At 50.7% G+C, this 21,694-nt stretch overlaps 2 protein-coding genes across 3 annotated transcripts in view; one reads left to right on the top strand and one right to left on the bottom strand.

Moving 5' to 3' along the window:
• Positions 1-12,739, bottom strand: part of FKBP15 (FKBP prolyl isomerase 15) — a 46,274-nt gene extending 33,535 nt beyond the window's left edge. Inside the window, exon 1 of the mRNA XM_029960610.1 lies at positions 12,726-12,739. Coding sequence (XP_029816470.1) covers positions 12,726-12,739 — 14 coding nt within the window. The remainder of the gene's footprint in view (positions 1-12,725) is intronic.
• Positions 1-21,381, top strand: part of SLC31A1 (solute carrier family 31 member 1) — a 21,609-nt gene extending 228 nt beyond the window's left edge. Inside the window, exons 1-5 of one of the 2 annotated variants that reach the window (XM_008926069.4) lie at positions 8,947-9,048; positions 13,774-13,932; positions 16,099-16,171; positions 16,545-16,713; positions 17,324-21,381. In XM_008926069.4, coding sequence (XP_008924317.2) covers positions 13,813-13,932; positions 16,099-16,171; positions 16,545-16,713; positions 17,324-17,525 — 564 coding nt within the window. In that variant the 5' untranslated portion in view covers positions 8,947-9,048; positions 13,774-13,812 and the 3' untranslated portion in view covers positions 17,526-21,381. Of the gene's footprint in view, positions 1-8,946; positions 9,049-13,773; positions 13,933-16,098; positions 16,172-16,544; positions 16,714-17,323 lie in introns of those variants that run through there. The other variant, XM_029960508.1, reaches the window with a different exon arrangement.
• The last annotated feature ends 313 nt before the right edge of the window (positions 21,382-21,694 follow it).

Below are 21,694 nucleotides of genomic sequence, written 5' to 3' on the forward strand. Positions count from 1 at the left end.
GGCAGCCACAGCTTCTCTGGGCAACCTGTGCCAGGGCCTCCCCACCCTCTGAGTAAAGGATTTCTTCCCAATATCCCACCTAACCCTGCCCTCTGGCAGTGCAAACCTGCAGAGCTTTTGTGTGCTGGAAACACCACGTCCAGGAGCACCTGGGAGCACCTGAGCCCAGGGAAGGTGGTTGTACAGGATGTGCCCCTGAGTGGGAATGAGTTGCTGCCTCTGGAGCAGCAGCACGAGGGGAGAGCTGAGGAGACACGTGTGGTTCCACATGAAGCCAGGAGGGTGGGTCTGGGTTTCACACACATGTTTTCATGTGGCAGCATGAAAACTGGCTCATCGATTCCCAGGCATGTGCAGGCACAGGCTCTGGTTTGTGGAGGAGCACGGGATGAGCTCAGGGAGCAGCATCTGTGGATGGGAAAACTCCCAGCGGGAGCTCGGCCTGGGCTGGTCACTTTGGCAGTGCTGACATCCACAGACTCCCAGCTAAAATGCCATTCCCAGTTCAACATGCCCCAGTTTAAGCTTTGCAATGCCTCTCTGCTCTGACACAGTGAGTAACTGGGAAATTCCCAATGTCTCTTGTTCAATATTGAAACTCAAAAGCAAAAGAATTCCTCGCTTGGACCCTCCACCCCTCTCCACTCGGTCCCAGGCTCATGGGCCCACCCAGGCACTGCCTGGCATGGGGGAGGCAGGGGTGGGCAGGCAGCTGCTCAACCCCAGGAACAAATCTGGCTCTGTTTTTTTTGGGATCTCTGTGCTACCTCTCTGCTCTCAGCCCTGGGACAGGCAGTGTGACTTTGGGTGGCTGAGGGTAGGGCAGGTGCTGGAGCTTTGGCTCTGCTCCGAGTCACCACGAGAAACTTCAGCTACTCCAGTCTCAAATTTCCTAATGGTGATGTTATTCCACCACTGAAGGAAGGCAGAGCTGCCAGTTGCAATGGACAGACAGAAATACTCAGTCAATGAGCCCGGCGTGGAGCCGGGGACAAAGCCAGATGATGCATGAGGATCATAAGATGATGAGTAAGTACTTTCCCTTCCAAATAGTTTAAGCAGCAGCGAGCAGAGCTGTGCATTCACACTTGGCAGGTTTTCCCACTTTGCATGCAGGATCCCTCCCCAGCAGCCGCCGGAGCAGCTCGGTGGCTCATCCCCAGGGACTCCCAGTGAGTTCTTGCAGCATGGGGAAGCAGCACCAGGATGATAAAGCTGAGCAAAAGCACAAATGACACAGCCTGGGTAATTACAGGATGGCTGGAGGGATTCTGATCATGAACAAAGTAATGGTTGGGCTGAGAGAAGATTCCATTGCCCAGCAATTAAACACGAGTAACCCGAGGAGCCCAGCAAGTCAGTCTGGGTGCCCGGAGAAGGGACCTGCCAGGGAGGGAATGACAGTGCTGCTGATAAAAGTTTGGGCAAGAGACCAACCTCAACAGGGCTGTTTGTGCCCCTGTGCTGGGGATTGTGATGCAGGACCCCAAGGGATCCCCATTTTGCCAGTTCAAGCTGCAGTGGCTGCTCTCAGGCCTCACTGGAGAGCAGCCATCACCCCCTGGCCCAAGGCTGAGCCCATTTCCCTTTTCTCTTGCTCAGCCCTATCTCTCCCATCACCACTCCCCAGACTGTGACACCCAAACCTGCTCTGCCTCCCTGGTCTCCAGGGAAGAGCCTTGGCCCTGGGCCCATCCTCACTCAGCTGCAAACCCTTCCCAGCTCTGCAGAGCAAGGGGAGGGTGGGCAGGGCTGTGCCCAGGATTCATGGAGTGACCCCTTCTCTGTGCACCAACATCCCAAATCATCCCATCTGTTGGGTAGAGGCTTCCCAAAGCTCTCGAGCACAGCACTCTGGCATTTTCAAACTCCTGCTGTGACCATTCATAGAATCATTGAATCAACAGGGTTGGGAAAGACCTCTGAGATCATGGAGTCCAACCTGTGACCCAACCCCACCTTGTCACCCAGCCCATGGCACTGATGCCACATCCAGGCTCTGCTCAAACCCCTCCAGGGACGGGGACTCCCCCCCCTCCCTGGGCAGCCCATTCCAAGGGCTGATCCCTCTCTCTGCAAACAACTTCTGCCACATCCAGGCTCTGCTCAAACCCCCCCAGGGACGGGGACTCCACCCCCTCCCTGGGCAGCCCATTCATGGATGGTGATGGAAAACGAACTTAAAGGCACCCACTTCTCCTCTGCAAGCAGAGAGAGTTTAAATATTTTTGTAAAAGTCAGCCTTGTGAACTCTTAGGTCTTTAGTCAAAGGCTGCATCCAAAAGATGACTCTGGCATGCTGGAAATCCCAGTGTATTCCCATATGGACTGTGGACGTGACATCCACCTGGCACAGGCTGGAGCGTGACAGCTCCAGGGGAGGGGAATGGCTCAGTGGCCACCTTAAAACGCTGTTTCTGCACATGGACACCTTCTGAGGAGTAATTAGAGACAAACAACTACTTACATATGAAAGGAAAGCAGTGAAATGTGCTCCTGGGATTAACCAAGGAAGCTTTGTGTGTGGTGGAAGGGAATGAGCGTGTGGCTGAACTGGACACGGGGAAACGTGTGTGAATTGCTTCAACCAGTGGAATGGCTTCCCAAAAATTAACAAGGAGTTCTGGGGGGTGGTTTTCTTCTTGTCCAGGTTCTCAAAACATCTCAGAGCCCCGCTCAGAACTTGTACAAGTGTTGCCTTTTCTGGGCTAAGTCTGGTTGTGACGTTGGAAAGCAGCCAGAGAAGGAAAATGAACTGTGTGAAAATGAGCAAGTAGGGTAAAATCTGGGAATCCGTGAGTCTGCTGAATCACCTGGACATTGGGCTCCCTTTTATGAAGCCTGTAATAAACCACTGCCATCCACTTTATTACCCTCGGCATTAGTTTTATCTGCATGAGACAAAGGTATTTGTGCTGTTGGAAGATAACATCAGAAATGCTACACCTGTATTAAAGGCCAGCACTTCAAGGGCACACTGAGTCATTTTGACCACTGAGGAAACTTGGGCTTGCTGACTTGGGAGTGCACTTGTTGACTCTGGATTTCATTTTGTGTCTGCTGAGATGGTTTTACAGTTTGACAGGGCTTAGGGCCAGAAGGCACCTTATAAAATCAATCTGGGCAGAGCTGTTTACACTGTGTAGCCTGGTGTGTGACCTTCCCCCTTCAGCAAACCACAGAGCAGTGGTTTATCAGGAATTAACTTGCAAGTTCCCTATCACATCCTGGCATATCATTCCTGATAGATGGAATGCTTCTGCATGTGGCCACTGAATGCTCACAAACAATAATCCATGTCCTTACCCTCTGGACAGACCCTTTTTGTGGGAGACAGGCTGCTCTTTTTCATCCAAATAAATGATGCAGGAGTTGAACCTACAGGGATCTGGATGCTGAATTAGTGAGCACAATGAAGAAATTTGTAAACAAAAGGTAGTTTTTTTCACTTTAAGATATAAATTTTCCCTTCATTCAAAAAAAAAAGGCTGTTGTAGGTTAGAAGGTGTTCTTGATTAGGGCATATAGAATAGGAAGTGAAATTCTTCACTAGGCCTGGGTTTTCTAAGGAAGCAGAAGTTGTCTAATCTTACAGGATACAGTTCCAAATACTAATTCTTTTTTTTTTTATTATTATAAAGTTTTTGAAGAGTATCACAAGGCTCAGGACTCCTTCCTTCTTGTTCTCAGCCTGCCCTGAGGCAGCAGGATGGTTTCAGCTCTCTGGCCACGTGGATCACATCTCCCTGGTCACCATTCCTGTGTCTGGTTGTGTAACATCTGTGCACAAACCACCACAGACCATAAGGAAATGTCTGTTTATTCAGGAGTTGTGTAATCTTGGAAATATGGGTCACATGGCCCTGCTTTTCTGTCTCCTCTTCCTGCTGTCCTGCATCTCCTCACTGCTCAGGATCCCCAGTTGTCCCCAGCTCCCAGGTGAGTGCTGAGGGTTTTTAGTGGGATATTCCTGGGTGATTCCTGACTGAACACCACAGTGGAAATCAGGCTGCACCCACCTGTTCTCTCACACCTCTGGGATTTGAGCCATCCTGCCTTATCTCTGCTTCTTCCCTTCCTGGGTGGGGGGAAGGAGGGGCCTTCAGGCTGGATCCTGGGGATTCTGTGGCGTGGCTGTGTCACTGTGCTCCTGTGGCATGCCCTGCATGCTGTGAGGAAGGGAGCTGAAGCTCTGATGGCATGGCCAGTCTGCAGAGCTGGGGTGATCCTGACCTCTGACATGCCTGGGGAGTGCTGAGGGGGTTCCTCTGGAGATGCCTCCTGGGAATGGCCTTTGATGGAAGCTTGTCAGCACTAGCTCTGAACTCATGCTGATGCTGGCTATAAGGAAGTTTGGTGTCTGCCATGCTTTGGCAGGAGCCTTCCAGCCTGGATGTTTCATAAAGAAATCGTAACGTGGCCTCCTGTGTCAGCTTTGGCATCTCTGAAGCCCTGCTCTTGTCTCCAGATGGATGCCTGAGTCAGCTTTGGTGCTGCACCTCCTCTGCTTTGGGAGCTGTGGGAATGGCAGCCACTCCTCAGGTCTGGCATGTCCTGAGGTGCCTCAACAGCCACTTTCCAGAAACTTCTCTGTGTGCCAGAAAGGGGGATGGCTGCCTCATGCACCTGGACTGAAAGGACAATAAACAGCACAGGGAAAAGAGAGGATCCAAAAGGCTGCTGGTGCAAGGAGGAAGTGAGAACAGGGTAGGAAACACTGTCCATGTACAGAATGGAAGAAATTGTGCCCCTGGGAGGCCTGAGCAAGACAAGTCACTCCTGAGGGCAGGGATCAGGGGCCTTGTGCAGAACAGACCTGCTCTGGCTTTGGCCCCCAGTGCCCCAGGGGTGTGTCCCTGCTGTGTGTGCCCAGTGAGAAGAGCTGGCTGGAGCTGGGGGCTGCTCTCCTGGAGCTGGAGCAGTAACGTAGGAAAGGAGGGAGTTTTGTGCCACTCAGAGATGAGCAGGCAAACTCTGACCTGTGGAAGAGGTGCCAATCACCTTTTAATTGGGCACCACTGGAGTTCTGTCTGCTGATGGAGCATCTGCCCTGTATGGACACCGTGTTTATTGGTTTTGGTAGCAGTAAAAACAACCCCTTGTGTCTGACATGTCTGTTCCTGGCCCTCTGCTTCTGGTCAGCAGGGGGGCGGCTCCAGGCCAGGCGAGCTCGGCTTTGTTCCCTGGGCTGCACTTTGGATTTGCTCAGCTTATTATAGTCCCTGGCTGGGCTTGTCAAAGACAGCCAAGGGTGGAATGTGCTCAGATCCTTTGAAAGTGTCCCACTGGGGACTTCAGGTTCATTTGGGCTCACACATGTTGAAAGTACTCGTGTTTTGTCAGGATGGGAGCAGGTTGTTGCTGAACACTTCAGTCCATGGCATTCTTGACATCTGGTTCTCCAAAACAAGTTTGCTGTGTCCTGCCTGGTTGTCCTTTGTGTGGATGAGTGTCCTTTGTGTGGATAAGTGTCCTCAGCCTCACGACAGCCTTCAGCATCTGTCACCCAAAAGTACCTCCCTTGAACCAGGCTTTGTGGCAGATGTGTGCCTGGCAACATCTGCCAACCCCTGTTTTGCAAGCGTGTACCCTGTACCCTGTGTCATTCACAGGAGCTGCCAGACCCAATCTCAGCAGCATTCCTGCTCTCTTGCCCTTCCTGCTGTTCTGCATTGGCAGGGCAAGGACTGTGTTGCATGAGAATGATCCAGTCACGTGTACCCACCACTGTGCTCTGAGCCCCAAAGCCTGTGGGCACCCACATCCTGCAGCTTGTGCTGCTGTGTTGAAGGGATGGTGTGGGTGTCCTGTGGCCTGCCAGGAGCGGGGCAGCCTGGAGAGATGTGCAGGTGGTGACCCCGAGATTTGGCCCCACAGCTGGAGACGTGGATTGGTCTGTAGATGGCAGTTCTTCCAAAGGAAAACGTAATCTCTGCTCTGTGTGGGGATGTGGTCAGGGTTCTTTTGTGGATGAGGGGAGTTTCCACCCCTGCATTGCTGACCTGGGGTTTGTGAGGGAGAGGGACAACCCAGGGTATGACAGATTTGCTCTGTCACCCTTTGCTGAAGTGGAAGTGACCTGAGCTGTGCTGCTGAGGGTGAGAGGTGGGCAGCACAAGGCTGTCGTGGATGGGAATAGGTTAGAAGAGGAATAGGATAGGATAAATTGGAAGGGACCTTCAAGAATTATCTAGTGTAACTGCCAGGTCTAACTGCTTGATGGAGTTGGGGACCCTTTGTGAGACAGTAGAGGATCACACTTGGATCTCAGTGCAAAGCTTGAATGTGGGCTGGATCAGACTTCTCCAGCAGAAATGAGGCTACAGCCAGGAAAGGCTGGCAAGGACCCCTCAGTTTTCCATGCTTCCCAGGAGTTCCTTCTCTCATGGCTGTTGCATCTCCTGCAGTTCCAGTGTGGCTGAGGGAAACACTGGACTGCATAGGAGGCTGTTTGCTGCCCAGCCTGACCAACTCCCCAGTATTTTTGCCACCTGTACACATCTCCTGCCAGCATTTCTCAGCCTTTCCTCTGATGTTATCGGGCTTAGAGACTGAAGTTTGCTGCTCTGCAGGACTGCTTTCAGCTGCCTTTCACTCCATTGGGCCCATTAGTGAGACATGGTGTGTGCTGCACCTAATGAAGTTCAGTGCATTGTCCTGTAAAGAACAGCCTGTCCTGGATTATTTTTCTTTTTTTGTTCAAAGATTTAGAGGTTTCCTGAGGAGTGTGCAGAAGCTGGGAGATTAGGAATGACCATCCCCTTTTAGGGAAGCAGATCAAGCAGGGCCTCTAACAGAAGGTGACCAGACAAGTTTGCTATAAAAATAAACTCCATCAAAGGGACATTATTGTAGCCACGCTGAGAGGAAGAGCTCTGGCCCCTCCTCAAGTAATGGGGATGATGCTAAGTGAGTGTGACCAGCTTTGCCTTGGCTGTGCAGCTCAGGGATGCTTTGGTTCAAAGCAAGAGATGGGACCTTGAGGGTTGAACATAAACTGATATTTCGTCAACTTCTTTTAATCTTCATTTTAATTAAAAGTTGATTAATGTATGTAGCTGCATCAGGGTGCCAAATAATGTTGTGCAGCTCCAGGAAGGTTGTGTGAGCCACCATCCCAACTGGAATCCATAGTGTGGGACTGGACCATTGTTTGGGGTTTTTGCCATGTCCGTGGGTGCTGTGTGATGGTTCCATGTGGAGGGTGCAGCCTGTCCCTTAGGGACACAGCAGCCCTACACTGAGAGGGACAAACATGTATTGGGACAGGAGTAGAATGTGGGAAGGAAACACAAAGATTTGATAAGAATAAAACAAGCAAACAGTGGCATCTGGGAGCCCAGAAGGATGGAAGTTTGCAGCTCAGAGAGGAGTGAAAAAGCAGCAAAACAACTCCCCTTGGCAGAGCTCTCTTGGGATCCTCACAAAACCCTGCAGCCCCCCTGAGTCCCCCAGGCACTGAGGAGGAGCGTGTCCGTGGGGAGTGGGATTACTGGCCCCAGCCCTGTGCTCTGGCAGTGCTGCAGAGAACCTGAGCTCAGCTCTGGCTGGATGCTTCCCCCCCAAACCTCCCTGTGTGGGTGACACATGGTCTGTCTCAGCCTGGGCAAATACCATCAGTCATAGACAACGGAGTGGTGTTGATGTGCCACGTTCTCAGTCCTCCAGGACTGTGCTGTAGTGGTTCCAGCTGGAATCCTCAGTGGAGGTGATGGCAGAGGAGCAGATCTCCTGTGGGATCCTCCTTCTCCCCTCATGAACTGTGGGCAGCCCTGTGTGTCATTTTTGAGAGCCCATTGCTCCACCTGGCTTGTGCATTCCAGCTGCCCAAGAGCTGAGCTCCATGTGCTCCCAGCTTGGCTGCCTCTCCCTGCTGATGTCCCTGCTCACTGATTCCACCTTGGCATGTCCCAGCCTGCCCAGGCGTCATCCCCTTTTTTCGAAGCTGAACACAAGATGTTGTCTGCAGCCCTGCTGAGCTCTTATTTTGCCCATCATTCTCCACTCTCTGCACTCCACTCCTCCAGAGTTCCTGTCATCCTCCTCCAGAAGCTCCTGAAACACTTTGGGGTGAATATAGCTCAGCTGTATCCTTCCCACTACAGGTGGAGAGGGAGAATGTGCCCTCTGTCACACAGTTTTCCTGCTTGGCTCTGCTAATCTGACCTGAATTGGTTTTCAGGCTTCCATGGTCAAGGACAAAGCCCAGGAAATCCCAACTGCAGCCTGACAGCCTGAGCCTCAGCATTTCCTGGAGCTCTGCTCCCAGGCCATGCCCTTCTCTTTATCTCTCTTTATCCAAACCCCTTCTGGTGTGTTGAGCTTTTAGGAAGCCTTAAACTCCTGGGAAAGGCTTTAGGTTGTGTCTCTGAGGTGGTGAGGCAGTACCAGAGCAAGCCCCAGTTCTGCTGTGACCTTACAGACATTCCTCCAATTCTTAAAATAGCACTAAGAGCTCCTTCTTCAGGAGTTGTGCAAGGGAAGAACAGAGGTGTGCAATTAGGGCACAGCTCAGTCCCTCCCTGTGTCTGGGTGCCAGCCTGGGGTTGCTGAAGCTGCCTGGGAGAGTTCCAGGGGGAATTTGGACACTGGAGAACAGCAGTGTGTGTCTGTAACACATGTTGTGCTACGTTGCTGAAGGATGTAATACTTGTTCCCTGTATCTATAAAGTGTGTCTATATAGCCTGGGTGGTTTGGCCCTGGCTGCTGTTGCTGGGTGCTCCTAAAGCATGAACAGGCACAATTGGTCTGTCCCTCAGCTGTGCTTTTAAGCAGCTCCAGAGATCCTGGAGGACTCCCAAGTCCACCCCTTTGGAAAGGAAGTGGTTAAAGTGGTGGGGTTTGCCAGGAACCTGAATAAACTCAAAGCAGTGCTTAGGTCTCCTGATGAGTGGCCCCAGCCCTGAGAGGAGCCCAGGGCAGAGCTGGTGAACAGAGCTGCAGTGTCTGCAGGCGCTGCTTCCCTCCCACTCCATTTACAGCACTGCTACAAAATAAAGGCCTTGGGCTGGGGACCACGAGCTGGGAGCCAGCGGAGCTGACAGCCTGTAAGTAGAGCACTGGGGACTCTTGGTTGCCTTTTCCATTACTCCTGTGCTTTAGCTGCAGCATTCCTTTGTGTCACACAGCACTGAGCCATGGGTGGTGTGTAGGCAAGAGAGCTTTGCCTTTCCAACTTGCTGGTTTTAATCTTTTTCCGTCGGCTTTCTCTCAGAAACTTTCATTTTAATTCTTAGCAGATATTACCTGCTCTTTCTCACATCTTCAGGAGAACAGAGGGACTTTCTGACCCTGTTCTTACTCCCAGAAGTGTTGGTGGGGTAGGAATCACTCCCTCCGTGCTGAGGGGAGTCGGGAGGGTTCTGTGTCCTGTTGGCAGGGCTGGTGGGCTTGTGCCACTGTGTGCTGGCCACTGCAGCACCACCCTCTCTGTGGGACAAATAACTCGTGTAAAGCACACTGGGGAGGTGGATTTTAAGGCTCTGGTCCTTTTGGGCAGAGCCAGTGGGATTAGTTTTATTGCTGTGTTTTCAGAACTGGCATGGGGAGGATGAGGCACTGTCCTGAAGGGAAGAGTTGCTGCTGTAATGGGCGTTGATTTAGGGCTCTGTTGTTAATCCTGTTACACTTCTGATTTGGAAAGGAGCTTCATTCCCTTTGGATGTGACTTTAGGAAGCTTTGTTTGCACACTGTGTTTCAGACCAACCCGATTTCTAAAGGACTTTCTGGGAGCTTGGCAGGTCCTTCCCATAGCCTGTCCTGTTTCTGCATGTCCAGGTGTAACTTCCTTGGGTATTTGCCGCAGGGAAGAGTCTGTTTTGCTGGGAAGTTGCAGGATTCTGGATGAACACGGCAGAAGCAGGAGATTGGGAAGCTGTGGTGGAGGTTATGTGGGATGGTAGTGATGTTGTGGCTGAGACCTGCTTGAGAAAACTGCTCTGGGTTTGGCGAATCACCAGCTCCAGCTCATTTACCTGCCCTGTACCTGGCATATCCTACCTGTCCTCCCCTTCCCTGTGCCCTGGGGTTGTGACTGTGGCTTCCTTGTATGTGTGAGATGTGGCAGCACTGGTTAAGTGTTGGTGGAGGGTGAAAGCAAGTCCTGGTGCTGACAGTTGGCTGCTGTCAGATCCTGCTCCTGCTGCACCTCTCCCTGAACCAGCCCAGTCTGCAGAGCTGCCAAAGTGGCACTGCAGGGGTGGGACAGAAAGCTGTGTGAGCAGAGCCTGCCTGAGCTCAGTCCTGCTCCAGGAGAATGGCTGAAAGGAAGACAAGTCCTGTGTGTAGCTCCAAGTCTTTCTGTTTTCCTTAAAAATGTGAGGGGTTGTGAAATGGAGGCTGTGGTTCCTCTGACCTGGGGTAGCAGCACTGAGAGGGAGAGAAATGAGCCTTGGAGAGAATTTCCTCATTCCTCTCTCCTGTTCCACCCTGTTTGTTTTCTTAGGCAGTAGGTTACTGTGGAGTACAAAAAAATCATTGTGTGTGTGTGTGACCCTTGTGACAGGTGAACCATGGGGTCTGTGCCCTTCAGGTGTGCAGATCCTCTGGAATACCTGAGCCTGATGCAGCCACAGGCTGTGGCAGATCCCTTCTCCAGGGCATGCTCAGGGATCCACCCCAATGCCTCTTCCTCCCTGTGCAAACATATGGAACAGGCAGCAGCCAGGGATCAAGTCACCCATTCAGACAGAAATACCTGCTGAAGGGCTGGGTCTGTACAAGGCTAAACCTATTTAAAGAATTTACAATAATAGAACCTTGTGTGGGGGGTTTTTTTCCTTCAGGTGTGGAGTCAGCTTTGTTAAAACCAGCACCTGCTTCAGCCCCACATCTGTCAGCTTGTCTGTTAGGAGCCTGTGCAAACCAAATAGAGATTTGCAGCTTGAAATGTTACACATCCATTAACTTGTTGCTGCCCTGGATATTGTTTTTATTCCAAGACACAGGTAGAGAACTCCTAACTTGTAAATCAGAGACTGATTGTCCCCTGGAACTGATTTATTTTTAAGCAGAGATTTATCCATGTGTTGGTTGCCTTCAGTGACACAAAACACAGCTGAAGTGGCTCAGACAAGGTTATTTCCTCTGACACCACTTAATACCCCATCTTTTAGGATCTCATAAAATGTCCTTCAGTGCTGGGTCACTGCAGCAGGGGTTGGGTTTGGGGGAGCAGAGTGAGAAGGAGCTGCCCAGGTGAGGGTCAAGCTCTTTGTGACCTGTACCAAGACCTGCCCAGCCACAGGCAGCCCCTCCTGAATACCTGAACTTATTCTTTGTTCCTACAAAGCAAATATCCTGAGAACATCCACTATTTCTCCCTTTCTGCAGACAAATGATGATTAGTGAGAAGGAAAATAGTGAGAAGCTGGACACAACCCAGCCATTAAGGCAGTTTTTCATCTGGGGAGCAGCCAGAGCTTCTGTGGAGTGCACTGGAACCTGTGGAGTTTGGCAGGAGTGTGAGTTCTAAATTGGATAAGGAACCATTGGACAGTAGTCACTAGTGAGGATGTTGTATCCAAAGCAGAAGCAGTGGGTCAGTCAAGTGAGAGGAGACGAGGGAGGAGACACAGGGGCAGCTCTGATCTCTGCTCTGGGGAGCAGTGAGCCAAGGGAATGACTAAAGCTGTGTCAGGGCAGGGTCAGGTTGGATCTCAGCAAAAGGTTCTTCCCCCAGAGGGTGGTTGGGCACTGACCAGGCTCCCCAGGGCAGTGGGCACAGCCCCAAGGCTGCCAGAGCTCCAGGAGTGTTTGGACAAGGCTCTGAGGGACAGGGTGGGATTGTTGGGGTGTCTGTGCAGGGCCAGGAGCTGGACTGGATGGTCCCTGTGGGTCCTTCCAGCTCAGGATATTCCATGGTTCTCTGATCCTGTGAGATTTTGGCCGGGGAGGGGGGAAGTTCTTACGTTACGTTCTTCCTCTCGCGGCACAGTCACCTTTGATCCTGGGGGTGAAGCACTTGGGCTGTTCTTCCTTCCCTGATGCAAAAGACAATTTGAAGTTTGTGTGTCTTGGCAGAAGGTTCCTTTCCCAAGGGTTTGTATTTTGGGACTGCAGTTCTAGACCCTGAACCTTTCAGCTCTGGAGCAGGATGCTGTTCAGAGCTGTGCCATGTGGAAATCACACCGTTCATTCCACAGGTATCCCCTGGTAATGCTTTTCTGTGTCAGCTGAGCTGCTGCTTCCATTGGTCTCTCTCTTTTTTTGCTCCCTGTGGACATTTTTCTGGTCTCAATATTTAAGCACAAATAGGGGTGAAGTGAGCAAAAAAATCTTAGCAGAAATATGGGCAGGGAATTCATTCTGCTTTACCCAGTGCCATTAATTCCATTACAAGTAACTTTCCAGGGGATTATTGTGAATTGTCTAATGCAATAAGGGATGGGCTACAAACCTCAGCTGCAGAGATACAGAACATACCTGAGCTGTGTGTTCCTGGTGTTCCTCACAGGTGCTTACCTGCAGTATTTAATTTCAGTGTATTCATTCTCTCTCATGAGTTCATCCCCAGCACTGCTGACTTAGTTTCCTTATCTTCTACAAATCTTTAATTTCTCTCACTGTTCTCTAATTTAACTCTAAAGGCTGTTGGGATCCCCAAGTCTCTGTCACAAGCTGAAACAGCTCCACCACAGCTGGGGTTTTATTTGCTATTTTCAGTTTAGAAAGATCTTCTAGGGTTTTATTTCCTCTCTCCAATCTCAGTACAGCCATCCCTACCTGTTAAACACCATGGGGCCTTTTGGCTTAGAAAACTGAAAAATTGCACTTGTAAACTCTCCTGATGATTTATCTGGAAGGAAGGATGTCTCCTCTCTTTTTTTTTTTTTTAAACTTTGGTTTGATAGAGTGTCTGTTCTTTGGTTTTTATTCCACTTGGTTTAACTTTAGTACTGGACTAGAGTGGGAGGGTACAGAGTATTCCAGGCAGGGTCCAATATGACAGATCCTGTCCTTCCAGGACTCACTGGTATTCCCAGGTCGTTTTCTCTCTAGTTGCTGTTTCTACCTGGTGGTTTCCATTTCCCACCAGGAATTGTGCAGGTCCCAGCCCAGGCAGTGCAGGAGCCACGTCCAACATCCAACCATGGAGGGGGGGTTTATTTTTAATGTGGTGTGTCCAGACATCCCTGATTTGTGGTAACCAGATGAGGGATTTGGACTGGCAGCCTTCTGAGTGTTTCTCTCACTGTGTTAATGGGATTAGAGGGGAGATGTGGCAATGTAAAGCTCATGGAAATGAAATTGGATTGCCTGTGGCTGTTGCAGACCTTTGCCTGGCAGTAGGTCCTGTACCCCCTAACACAATTGCTGGGTGAAACACGTCCCCAGTAAAATGCATAACTGTCAATTAAGAGAAATCTTGTAATCTGAGCCTTTAGTATATGCAATTTAAAGTGGGGACTTAGATACTTTTGCCTCTGGCATGACTGCAATTAAGAAGAGACTTTGTTTTTTACCTCTTACAGATAAGAAATGTGACTTCATAGTGAGCCCTTGTGTCCATGTGCCACCTCAACCAGATTAACTCCCTTTCTGGCAGGAGTGTGGAGGATGGTGCAGCAATAGGATGATGTAAAGCTCAGGGAGACACACCTCCTTTAAATTGTCCTGCTCTGTGCTCCCTGTTGTCAGAGCAGGACCATGAGGATGCTCCAGGAGTTTTCCAGAGGCAGAAGTTCTCAGTGGCTCAGGGTATTTTCTCTTGGAGTAGCAGTAGAGAAACCACATTTTTTTTAGCAAAGTTCTTCTTTTTTGTGTTTTCCAGGGTCCCACTTTTCTATGTGCCTTTCTGAACCCCCCTGCCATGGAGATGTCTCACGACCACCACAGGAACAGCTCCATGTTGTCAGCCACTCATCCTCCTGAGCATCTCCACTCCACAGCCCCCCCGGGACACGACCATGGATCTGACATGATGGCAATGGTGAGTGGCAGAGTCAGCATTAACCACAGAGCTTCTCCTTGTCTGTGCTTCAGGGTAACTTCTCATCTCAAAGACTGTGCTCTTAAGAACTGGAGATTAAACTGAACTTTCAAGGCAGGAAAACCCAGACCCCACTGTGACTCTTCTGGGGTGAGGCATGAGGGGATGTGAAACATGACATGGATCTCAGGGCTGGAGATCCTTTGGCAAAACGGTCTTTTCTTGCCAAAACCTTTGCAGCAGCCAGGCTGGGGTGTGCTCTGCAGCCAGCTAAAGGCAGGAGTGCAGAGTGAGCATTTTCCTGCCAGGAGCAGATGGATGGAGCTCTCCAGGCTGTCAGTGGCAGTGAGAGCCCCAGGCAGCACTGCAGGGTGATCTGCACCCACCAGCTCTGTGCCCTTTCCCTCCTGAACCTTCGAGCTCACTTTGGGGAGCAAAGTGCTGCCAGGGCTCTTTCCCATGTTGGCACCGAGGGCCTGGATCCTGCTGCTCCAGCTGACTTTGATTCCAACAGGTCCAGACTTGTGCATTCTGGCAGCACTGAGGCTTTGTGGAGATCCTGCCCAGGGTTTCCATGGAAATGGCCCTAGGATCTGTGTTGTGTGTAACCAGTTCTAGGAACTCTGTCAGCTTTTTCTCCCTTTTCTAAATACTTTTGGAGTGAGTTTGAGATTATTAGAACATGTCTGTTTAGGATTAAATTTCAAAAGGAGGGGAGAGAGTGTGCATTTCCATTTCACATGAGAGTGTTCTCAGGAGGATGTTTTACAAACCTTCAGTTGGAGTTTGCCAGCTTTGTGCCAAGGAGGGAATCAAGAATTGCTGTGCTTATATTGCAACCAGTATCACAAGAAGAAAGGACTAGAACAGCCTCCCCTCAGTGAGCCTGGCCCAGGTGGAACTCAGAGTCCAGCACTGCTGCTGCTCTCCTTGTAAAGCTCTCCCTGTAATCCCACACCTTAGTATTGGCATCCTCTGGGCCATTATTTTCCATAAAAATGTCATTTCTTTACAAATGTCAGGTGTTCAGTGGATAGTTACGAGACCCTGCCTTGCCCTGCAGCTGAAAACTGTGAGTAATTACACAAGATTTTGAATGAATATGGCACATAAATCTGTCAGGAAAGGCAGTGCATAGGCACAGCATCTTATTTAACAGGCTGAGCACAGTTAAGGTGTGTTTTCCCATTCCTCAGTGGCTCCAAGTAACAGGCTCTGGTTCAGCTGCAGTTCTTTGGTTTGTGTGGTTTTTGTTTTAAATGTAAAAATGTTAAATTCATTGGAGAGATGAAAGTGCTCTCTGAAAGCTGTTCCACAGTGATTTCTGCTCTGGGGGTAATGAATGTCTGCTGATCCTCACAGGTGCTGAGATGAATCATTAATTCTGAGCTCCAGCAAATAACCTTAATTAAGGAGGGTTCAAACAGCAGTTCCTCTTGCGTGGTCCGTACTTTCCATGTGAAAACACAGTGTGCAGCTGTGGCCAGGACATGCCAAACTGCCCTGTACTTACCTGGATGGGAAGTTTATGTCACCTCCAACTGGCCAGGGGGTCACTGATATCTCCCCTTCCCACAGCACTCACTGTGCAGCCTCAGGAGCCCTTCTCTTCTCCCAGGGGAAGTTGTGGTCCTGCTTTACGTCTGATACACCTTGGGGTACCTGTGTTTAGGCCTCTGTTTCCCATGGGATATTAGAAGTTCCATAGGGAAGCAATTCTGCTGGCACAGGGACCAGAGGACTCAGCTGTACAACCCTCCCCTGTGTGAGCTCAGAGGAGGTCACAGTGGGGAAAGTGCCCTGTACCCAACCCCTGAGAGGATGAGGAGGAAAGGATGAGCTCCATGGAGACATCCCCAGTCCCTGATACTTCTGATGCTGAGGAGAAAAGGAGCTCCAAAAGCAAGAGAAGGCACCTGCCTGTAACAGGTACCGTGGAGGGGCAGTGCCTTCTGCCCAGGGCTGCTCACTGGAACCTGGAGCATTATCCCTTTGTGTGTGCTACACTAATTACTGGAGATTCACTACCCTTTCTTCATGTTCTGTGGTGACCAGCTGAACTGATCTGAGCTCCTGTCGTGGGCCAAACCCTGTTGCTGACTCCTCTGAGCTCCATCTGGGATGAGCTGCTCAGGCTCACCTTGGTGTTCTTTGTGTTTTGGGCAGGCCATGACTTTCCACTTCAGCTATGAGAATGTGCCATTGCTGTTTTCTGGACTTACAATCAATTCTCCTGGAGGTTAGTAACACTGTCTTGTCCAGTCCAAACAAAACATTTGCAATTGGTGTTTAAGGATTAATGTTTCAGGAATTGTTATTTATGCCAAAAATACAGAGATACGCTGTGTTGAGTCTGGTTTAAATGGCATCTGTGGGGTGAAAGGGAGATTTTATGTAATTCAAGAATTGGGTCTTATTAGCAAAAGTGATTGCTGGTTTCACTTCCTGGGTGAAATTCCAGTTAGTGTGTGGATGGAATTCCCATTTCCCACCTGTGCATGGACACGGTGCCCTGCCGGGGCCTGCACAGCTCAACGTGGTTGTTCAGCCACCCAGTGACTCTTGTGACAGGTTCTGTTGCACAGAGACAATGATGTTTCCTCTCTTGTCAGAGATGGCTGGTGCTTTTGTGGCTGTCTTCTTCCTGGCCATGTTTTATGAAGGCCTTAAGATTGCCCGGGAGTGTCTGCTCCGGAAATCCCAAGTGAGCATCCGCTACAACTCCATGCCGGTGCCAGGCCCCAACGGCACCATCCTGATGGAGACACACAAAACTGTTGGGTAAGGGTTTCACTGCATTCTAAAGCAAATCCCTCCAGGTGGAACTGGGACAGAAGGAACTTGATGCAGCCAGTACTGAGTGTATTGACTTCAGGCTGGGACACTGGTGGGCACTGGAGGACACTGGGCTTGGCCAACCTCGAGGATGGGGCACAAAAGGAGGAAAGGAGAGCAAGGAGCCAGATGAGCTTGGGGTTTATGTGATGAACACACCTGGGGAGCTCCCAGGAACAGAGTTTGGGTGTTACAGGCAGTGATCCTGACAGGAAATACTTAGAACTTCTGTTGACAGGTAGTCAAAGCTGCTGTGCAGAACTGGAGCCCTTCTGCTTATTGAATGGGGGGTAAAATAAGCTGGACAAAGTCTGTTTCTCATTAAAAGTTGTGTTCTCCCAGCAACTTCCATGCTTGCTTTGCCAGTAGGCAGCTCTGTGGGGAAAACCCCAGCTCCAGGTTCATGCAGGAGTCCCTGTCCAGGCTGTTGTGACCTTCTCTGCCATCTCATGCCCTCCTGGCTGCCCTGGCAGCCTCAGAGCCGAGCGTTCTTTGGGAATGGGCATTTCCCAGCTGTCTCCTGTTTGCTGACTGTCTTTTGGGTTTGTGTTCCCAGACAGCAGATGCTGAGCTTCCCCCACCTCCTGCAGACTGTGCTGCACATCATCCAGGTGGTGGTCAGCTACTTCCTCATGCTGATCTTCATGACCTACAACGGGTACCTCTGCATTGCCGTGGCAGCGGGAGCTGGCACCGGGTACTTCTTCTTCAGCTGGAAAAAGGCAGTTGTGGTGGATATCACAGAGCACTGCCATTAACACTGGGTGCTGCCCAGAGGCCTCTCCACTCCCCTGCTCCCTGGAAGTGCAGCCATCCCAAGGACTGGATCATTCCTGAGCTGCAAGAGAATCACGATAAAGAAAAACAGGTTCCTGGCTGGGGTGCAGGGATGTGAGGAGCTGGGCTGTGCTGCTCCCCCTGACTCCCGAGAGTCCCTGGCAGCCCTTCTTGGCCAGGATTTGCTTTATTCTTAGATTATGCTGTGATTGAGATTAGTTGGCTGACAGAAATGTAGAAATTATTCTTTTAAAAAAGAAAACAAAACCATTTTATTTTTAAATTGTAAACGCTCATCAGTGAAGGTTTGATGAACAGCAGGAAAAGCTCAAAGTTGCCCATAGAGCCCTCTGTGTGTGAATGGCTGTTTTAATTTGGTTTTTTTTCAATGTGTACATAATGCCAGGGGAGGGATCACCCTGGCATTGTGGCTTTTGGGGCCAATGACACCTTCTGCTGCAGAAGGACTCAGCCTCTGAGGAAGATTTGGTGCTGCACATCAGACACTCAGGTGTGTCCTGGCAAGGGAGGACTTTGACCCGAGGATGTGACCCGTGTGCTCCAGGGAGTGGATGAACCTGCCCTCCAGGCCCACCAGAGGATGATGAGTGTTGTCAGTCTGATGTATCCAGCAGCTTTACTCAGCCTCCAGAGAGAACACTGGAGTTTGGCTGCCTTCCCTTCCCAATCATGGAAACACACGGAGCAGACACAAGACAAGCTGTGTATTTATAGGGCAAAAAATTCTAAATAAACCATTGAACCTGCAGGTACTTCATGTGGAACTGCACCAGGATGGATCCAGAGCTAGACTTTGGGGTTACTAAAACTAGTTCTGTAAATGAGGCTAGAGCTGAATAATGATTTCATGACACTAAAGTTAAAATGGCTGGAGAGGGAATTCCTGGATGGAGCTGAAGGGGTTAAACAACCACGTTCCTGTAAAGGAGAGATTGGGGGAAGAGGAGAAGGGAAACACAGGACTACAGCAGCCTTCAGTCTCTTCTCAGGTGAAGTTTGGAGCAGCTTGGGCTGGTTAAAAAGTATTCCTGAGCCAGATGACTCCTCTTTGTCCCAACAATCCCACTGTGCCCATGCTGGGGCTGCAGAGCTCTTGCTGAGTGCTGTGAGCTCTGCACATCTCACAGGGCTCTGAGAGGGGCACAACCAGCCCAGGGCTGGCTTTGGGGATCCTGGGGAGCAGCTGTGGTTCAGCACTTGGATATTAAGCTGCTGGTTGGTGTAGGGAATGTGGAGCAAAGCTGGAGTCTTCACTCTCCACAGGATGCCCAGTTTGTGCCTGTAACTGGCTGAAAGGGAAGACATTTGGAATTTGAGAAGGGCACTGAGAACAGGCACCACTTTCAGAGCAGGACTGGTGTCTGGGATGTGCCATGAGAACAGGGAATCCTTCTGGGATGACACAGGAGCATTTTTTCCTCTGGAGATGCTGCTGGTGACTGTTGGCAGCAGCTGTGTGAGGAAAGGGGATCCTTGGAATGGCTTTTTAGCCCAGCAGCCTTTCAGGGCAAGGCCATCCCTGCTCCTGGGAGCTCCATGGTGCTGGTGCTGCTCCCTGAGCACAGAGCCCACCCTCTCCACCTTTTGGGAAGGAAATCCATTACTGCTGCTGCCAGCACTGGAATTGCACCTAAATTCAGCCCTCCTGGGTTGATGTCAGATGTTTATTTGGACATCCTGTTTTCTCTGGACAGTGCAAATAGAGAATAAAAGGAGCTGAGTTAAAAGCAGGTTTAGGTTCCTGGTTACTGGGTGAAAGAGGCAAAGTTATTTTCATGGAAAAGTTCTGGCCACCTCCTGGTGAGAGACAGGAAAAACGCTTCCCCAGTCTGGTCTTTGAAGGGAGTTATGTCTCTGACAGGCTGCAAACCCACTGGTGCCCTCTGCTCCTGTCACAGGGAAGTCTCTGCTGTGCCCTCCAAGCAACTGTGGTTCTCCATGGGACTGGAAAACTGCCCCTTCCCACCCCTGGGAGAGCTGAGAGCAACGTTAGTGTTTGGCAGAGAAAACTGACAATCCCTTCCCAGCCCTGGGAGAGCTCAGAGGAAATCCTGGTGTTTGTCAGGGAAAACTGGAGCTGCTAAATGCTGGAGATGTGGGTGATGGTGTGGATGGTTTGCACTGTGGAGCTTGGCCCCTGAAGGAGCTCAGAGCCAACGATTCCAGCACTGTTCCCATGGGTTTGTCTGGAAGGAGCTGGAGTTGGTGCCGTTACAGGATGGCTGAGCACAGGGAATAGTCAGGAGTGGCTTTCTGTGGTGACAATAATTATTTCATATACCTCTTGCTGTGTATTTCTTTGAACCACAACCTGCTTGGCCTGACCTTTCACCACCTTTCCATGTATCCAAGTGACCAGACTCGAATTCTCTGACTGATCAGAGGAGGATGACTTGGAGATCAGGCTGTGGCTCTTACAGTGTAAATTTGGTTCTTGTTTGCTTCTCTGCCTCGTTCTACATGTAGCACCTGTGCCCTTGGAATTGTTTCCCCCTGGATGAGAACCTCTGCCTTCAAGGGCTCCTCTCCTGCCCCTGCTCACACCAGAGAGGACACAGCTTTGTCTGCTCTGACATCACCCCCAAACATGCTACATGTGTGTTGACACAGGAATTGCATGTCCTCAGTCTCCTAACCATGAGAGCCCTCACCTCCCTGTTACCAGGACACCTTTAAATTCAGGCAACACAGAGGCTGAATTTAAATTTTCAGCTTGGGAGCCTGGCAGGGCAAAGCCATCCCTGCTCCTGGGGGCTCCACGGGGCTGCTGCTGCTGCCTCAGCACAGAGCCCACCCTCAGCACCCTCTTGGGAAGGAAATCCATTACTGCTGCTGCCAGCACTGGAATTGCACCTCCTAAGGGCAGCCCTCCTGGGTTGATGCCAGCTGTTCATTTGGACATCCTCTTTTCTCTGGGCAGTGCAAAAAGAGATTAAAAGGAGCTGAGTTAACAGCTTTATGTGCCTAAAGAACTAAAAAAAAAAAAATCTCCTTTTTTCCAGTGTGACAGGGAAGTGCCACTGAGCTCAGTGACAGGAGTCTCCCAGGTGGCTGGCAGGTGCTCCAGCTGCCTCCCACAGCCTGTCTGGAGCATTGGGAGCCCGGGATGCCCAGGGAGGGTGTGGAGGGAAGTGGCTGTGTCCTCCCTGCTCCTGGGCTCACTGCCCAAGGCACAGCTGGGGAAGGGACGTGTCCCGTCCGTGTGTCCCTGCCTGCTGGGGCTGTGCTTTCCTGAGTTCAGTGTGACAATCCAGAGGAGCCACCTCTCTGTGTCCCAACCTCCCCCTTCCCACCAGATCCCACTGGCTGTGTGTTGCCAGCCCTGTGCTTTGGCAGAGCCTGAGCAAAGCCTGACCTCCCTGTGGGTGGGATCTGCTCTGGGGCAGCCCCAGCCCCTCTGCTGCCCGAATTTAAGGTTGTCCTGTAACACAGGGAGCTGAGGGCTCTGATGGTTGTAAGATGTGAGGACAGTAAATTCCTGTTGACACACATGTATCATCTTGGGCTGTAATGTCCTGTGCCTGTTGTGTCCCTGAAGTTTGGTCTCCACCCACTGTGCCTCTGGATTATCATCCTGGAGGGAGCACAGAGTATCCAGCTGTGTCCATCGGCCAGCTTTTGTTGTTTTTCTTTCAGTGCCTTTTGAGTTTGTCTGGAGTCAGTCCCACCAAACCCAGCAGGATTTCTAGTTTTGTTTACAGTGGACTGTCATTTTTGGTTTTGCTCTTGCTCTTTGTGGAGGTAACTCGTCTGATGTTACTGTGAATATCAAGAATTCCCTGTATATAATTAACCAATAAACTAGATTGCATTTTACTGTGGTGGGGGTGTGTTTTGTAGACAATCCTCAGTGCCCCCCTCAGAGGGAGCAGCAGGGCCCAGTGTCCCTGTTCAGGGGGTGGGAATGAGGAGCAGAGTCCTCTGGGCCTGAGCAATTCACCTTGGAGCTGCTGGAATGGGAATGTGGGAAGTCACTGATGCTGAGTTTCTGTTTGTTCCAGCCCAGTCACACTTTGCAGGAGAGAGGAGTTGGTGTCTCACAGAGCTGCCTTCCCTAGACAGGGAAGAATCCAGGACAGGAATTCAGGGAGCTGTAACAACCTCCTGAGGTGTTGCCCTCTCAGAGCTG

The sequence above is a fragment of the Manacus vitellinus genome, unplaced genomic scaffold, assembly GCF_001715985.3.
Source record: "Manacus vitellinus isolate BGI_N305 unplaced genomic scaffold, ASM171598v3 scaffold_27_pilon, whole genome shotgun sequence".
NCBI lineage: Eukaryota > Metazoa > Chordata > Aves > Passeriformes > Pipridae > Manacus > Manacus vitellinus.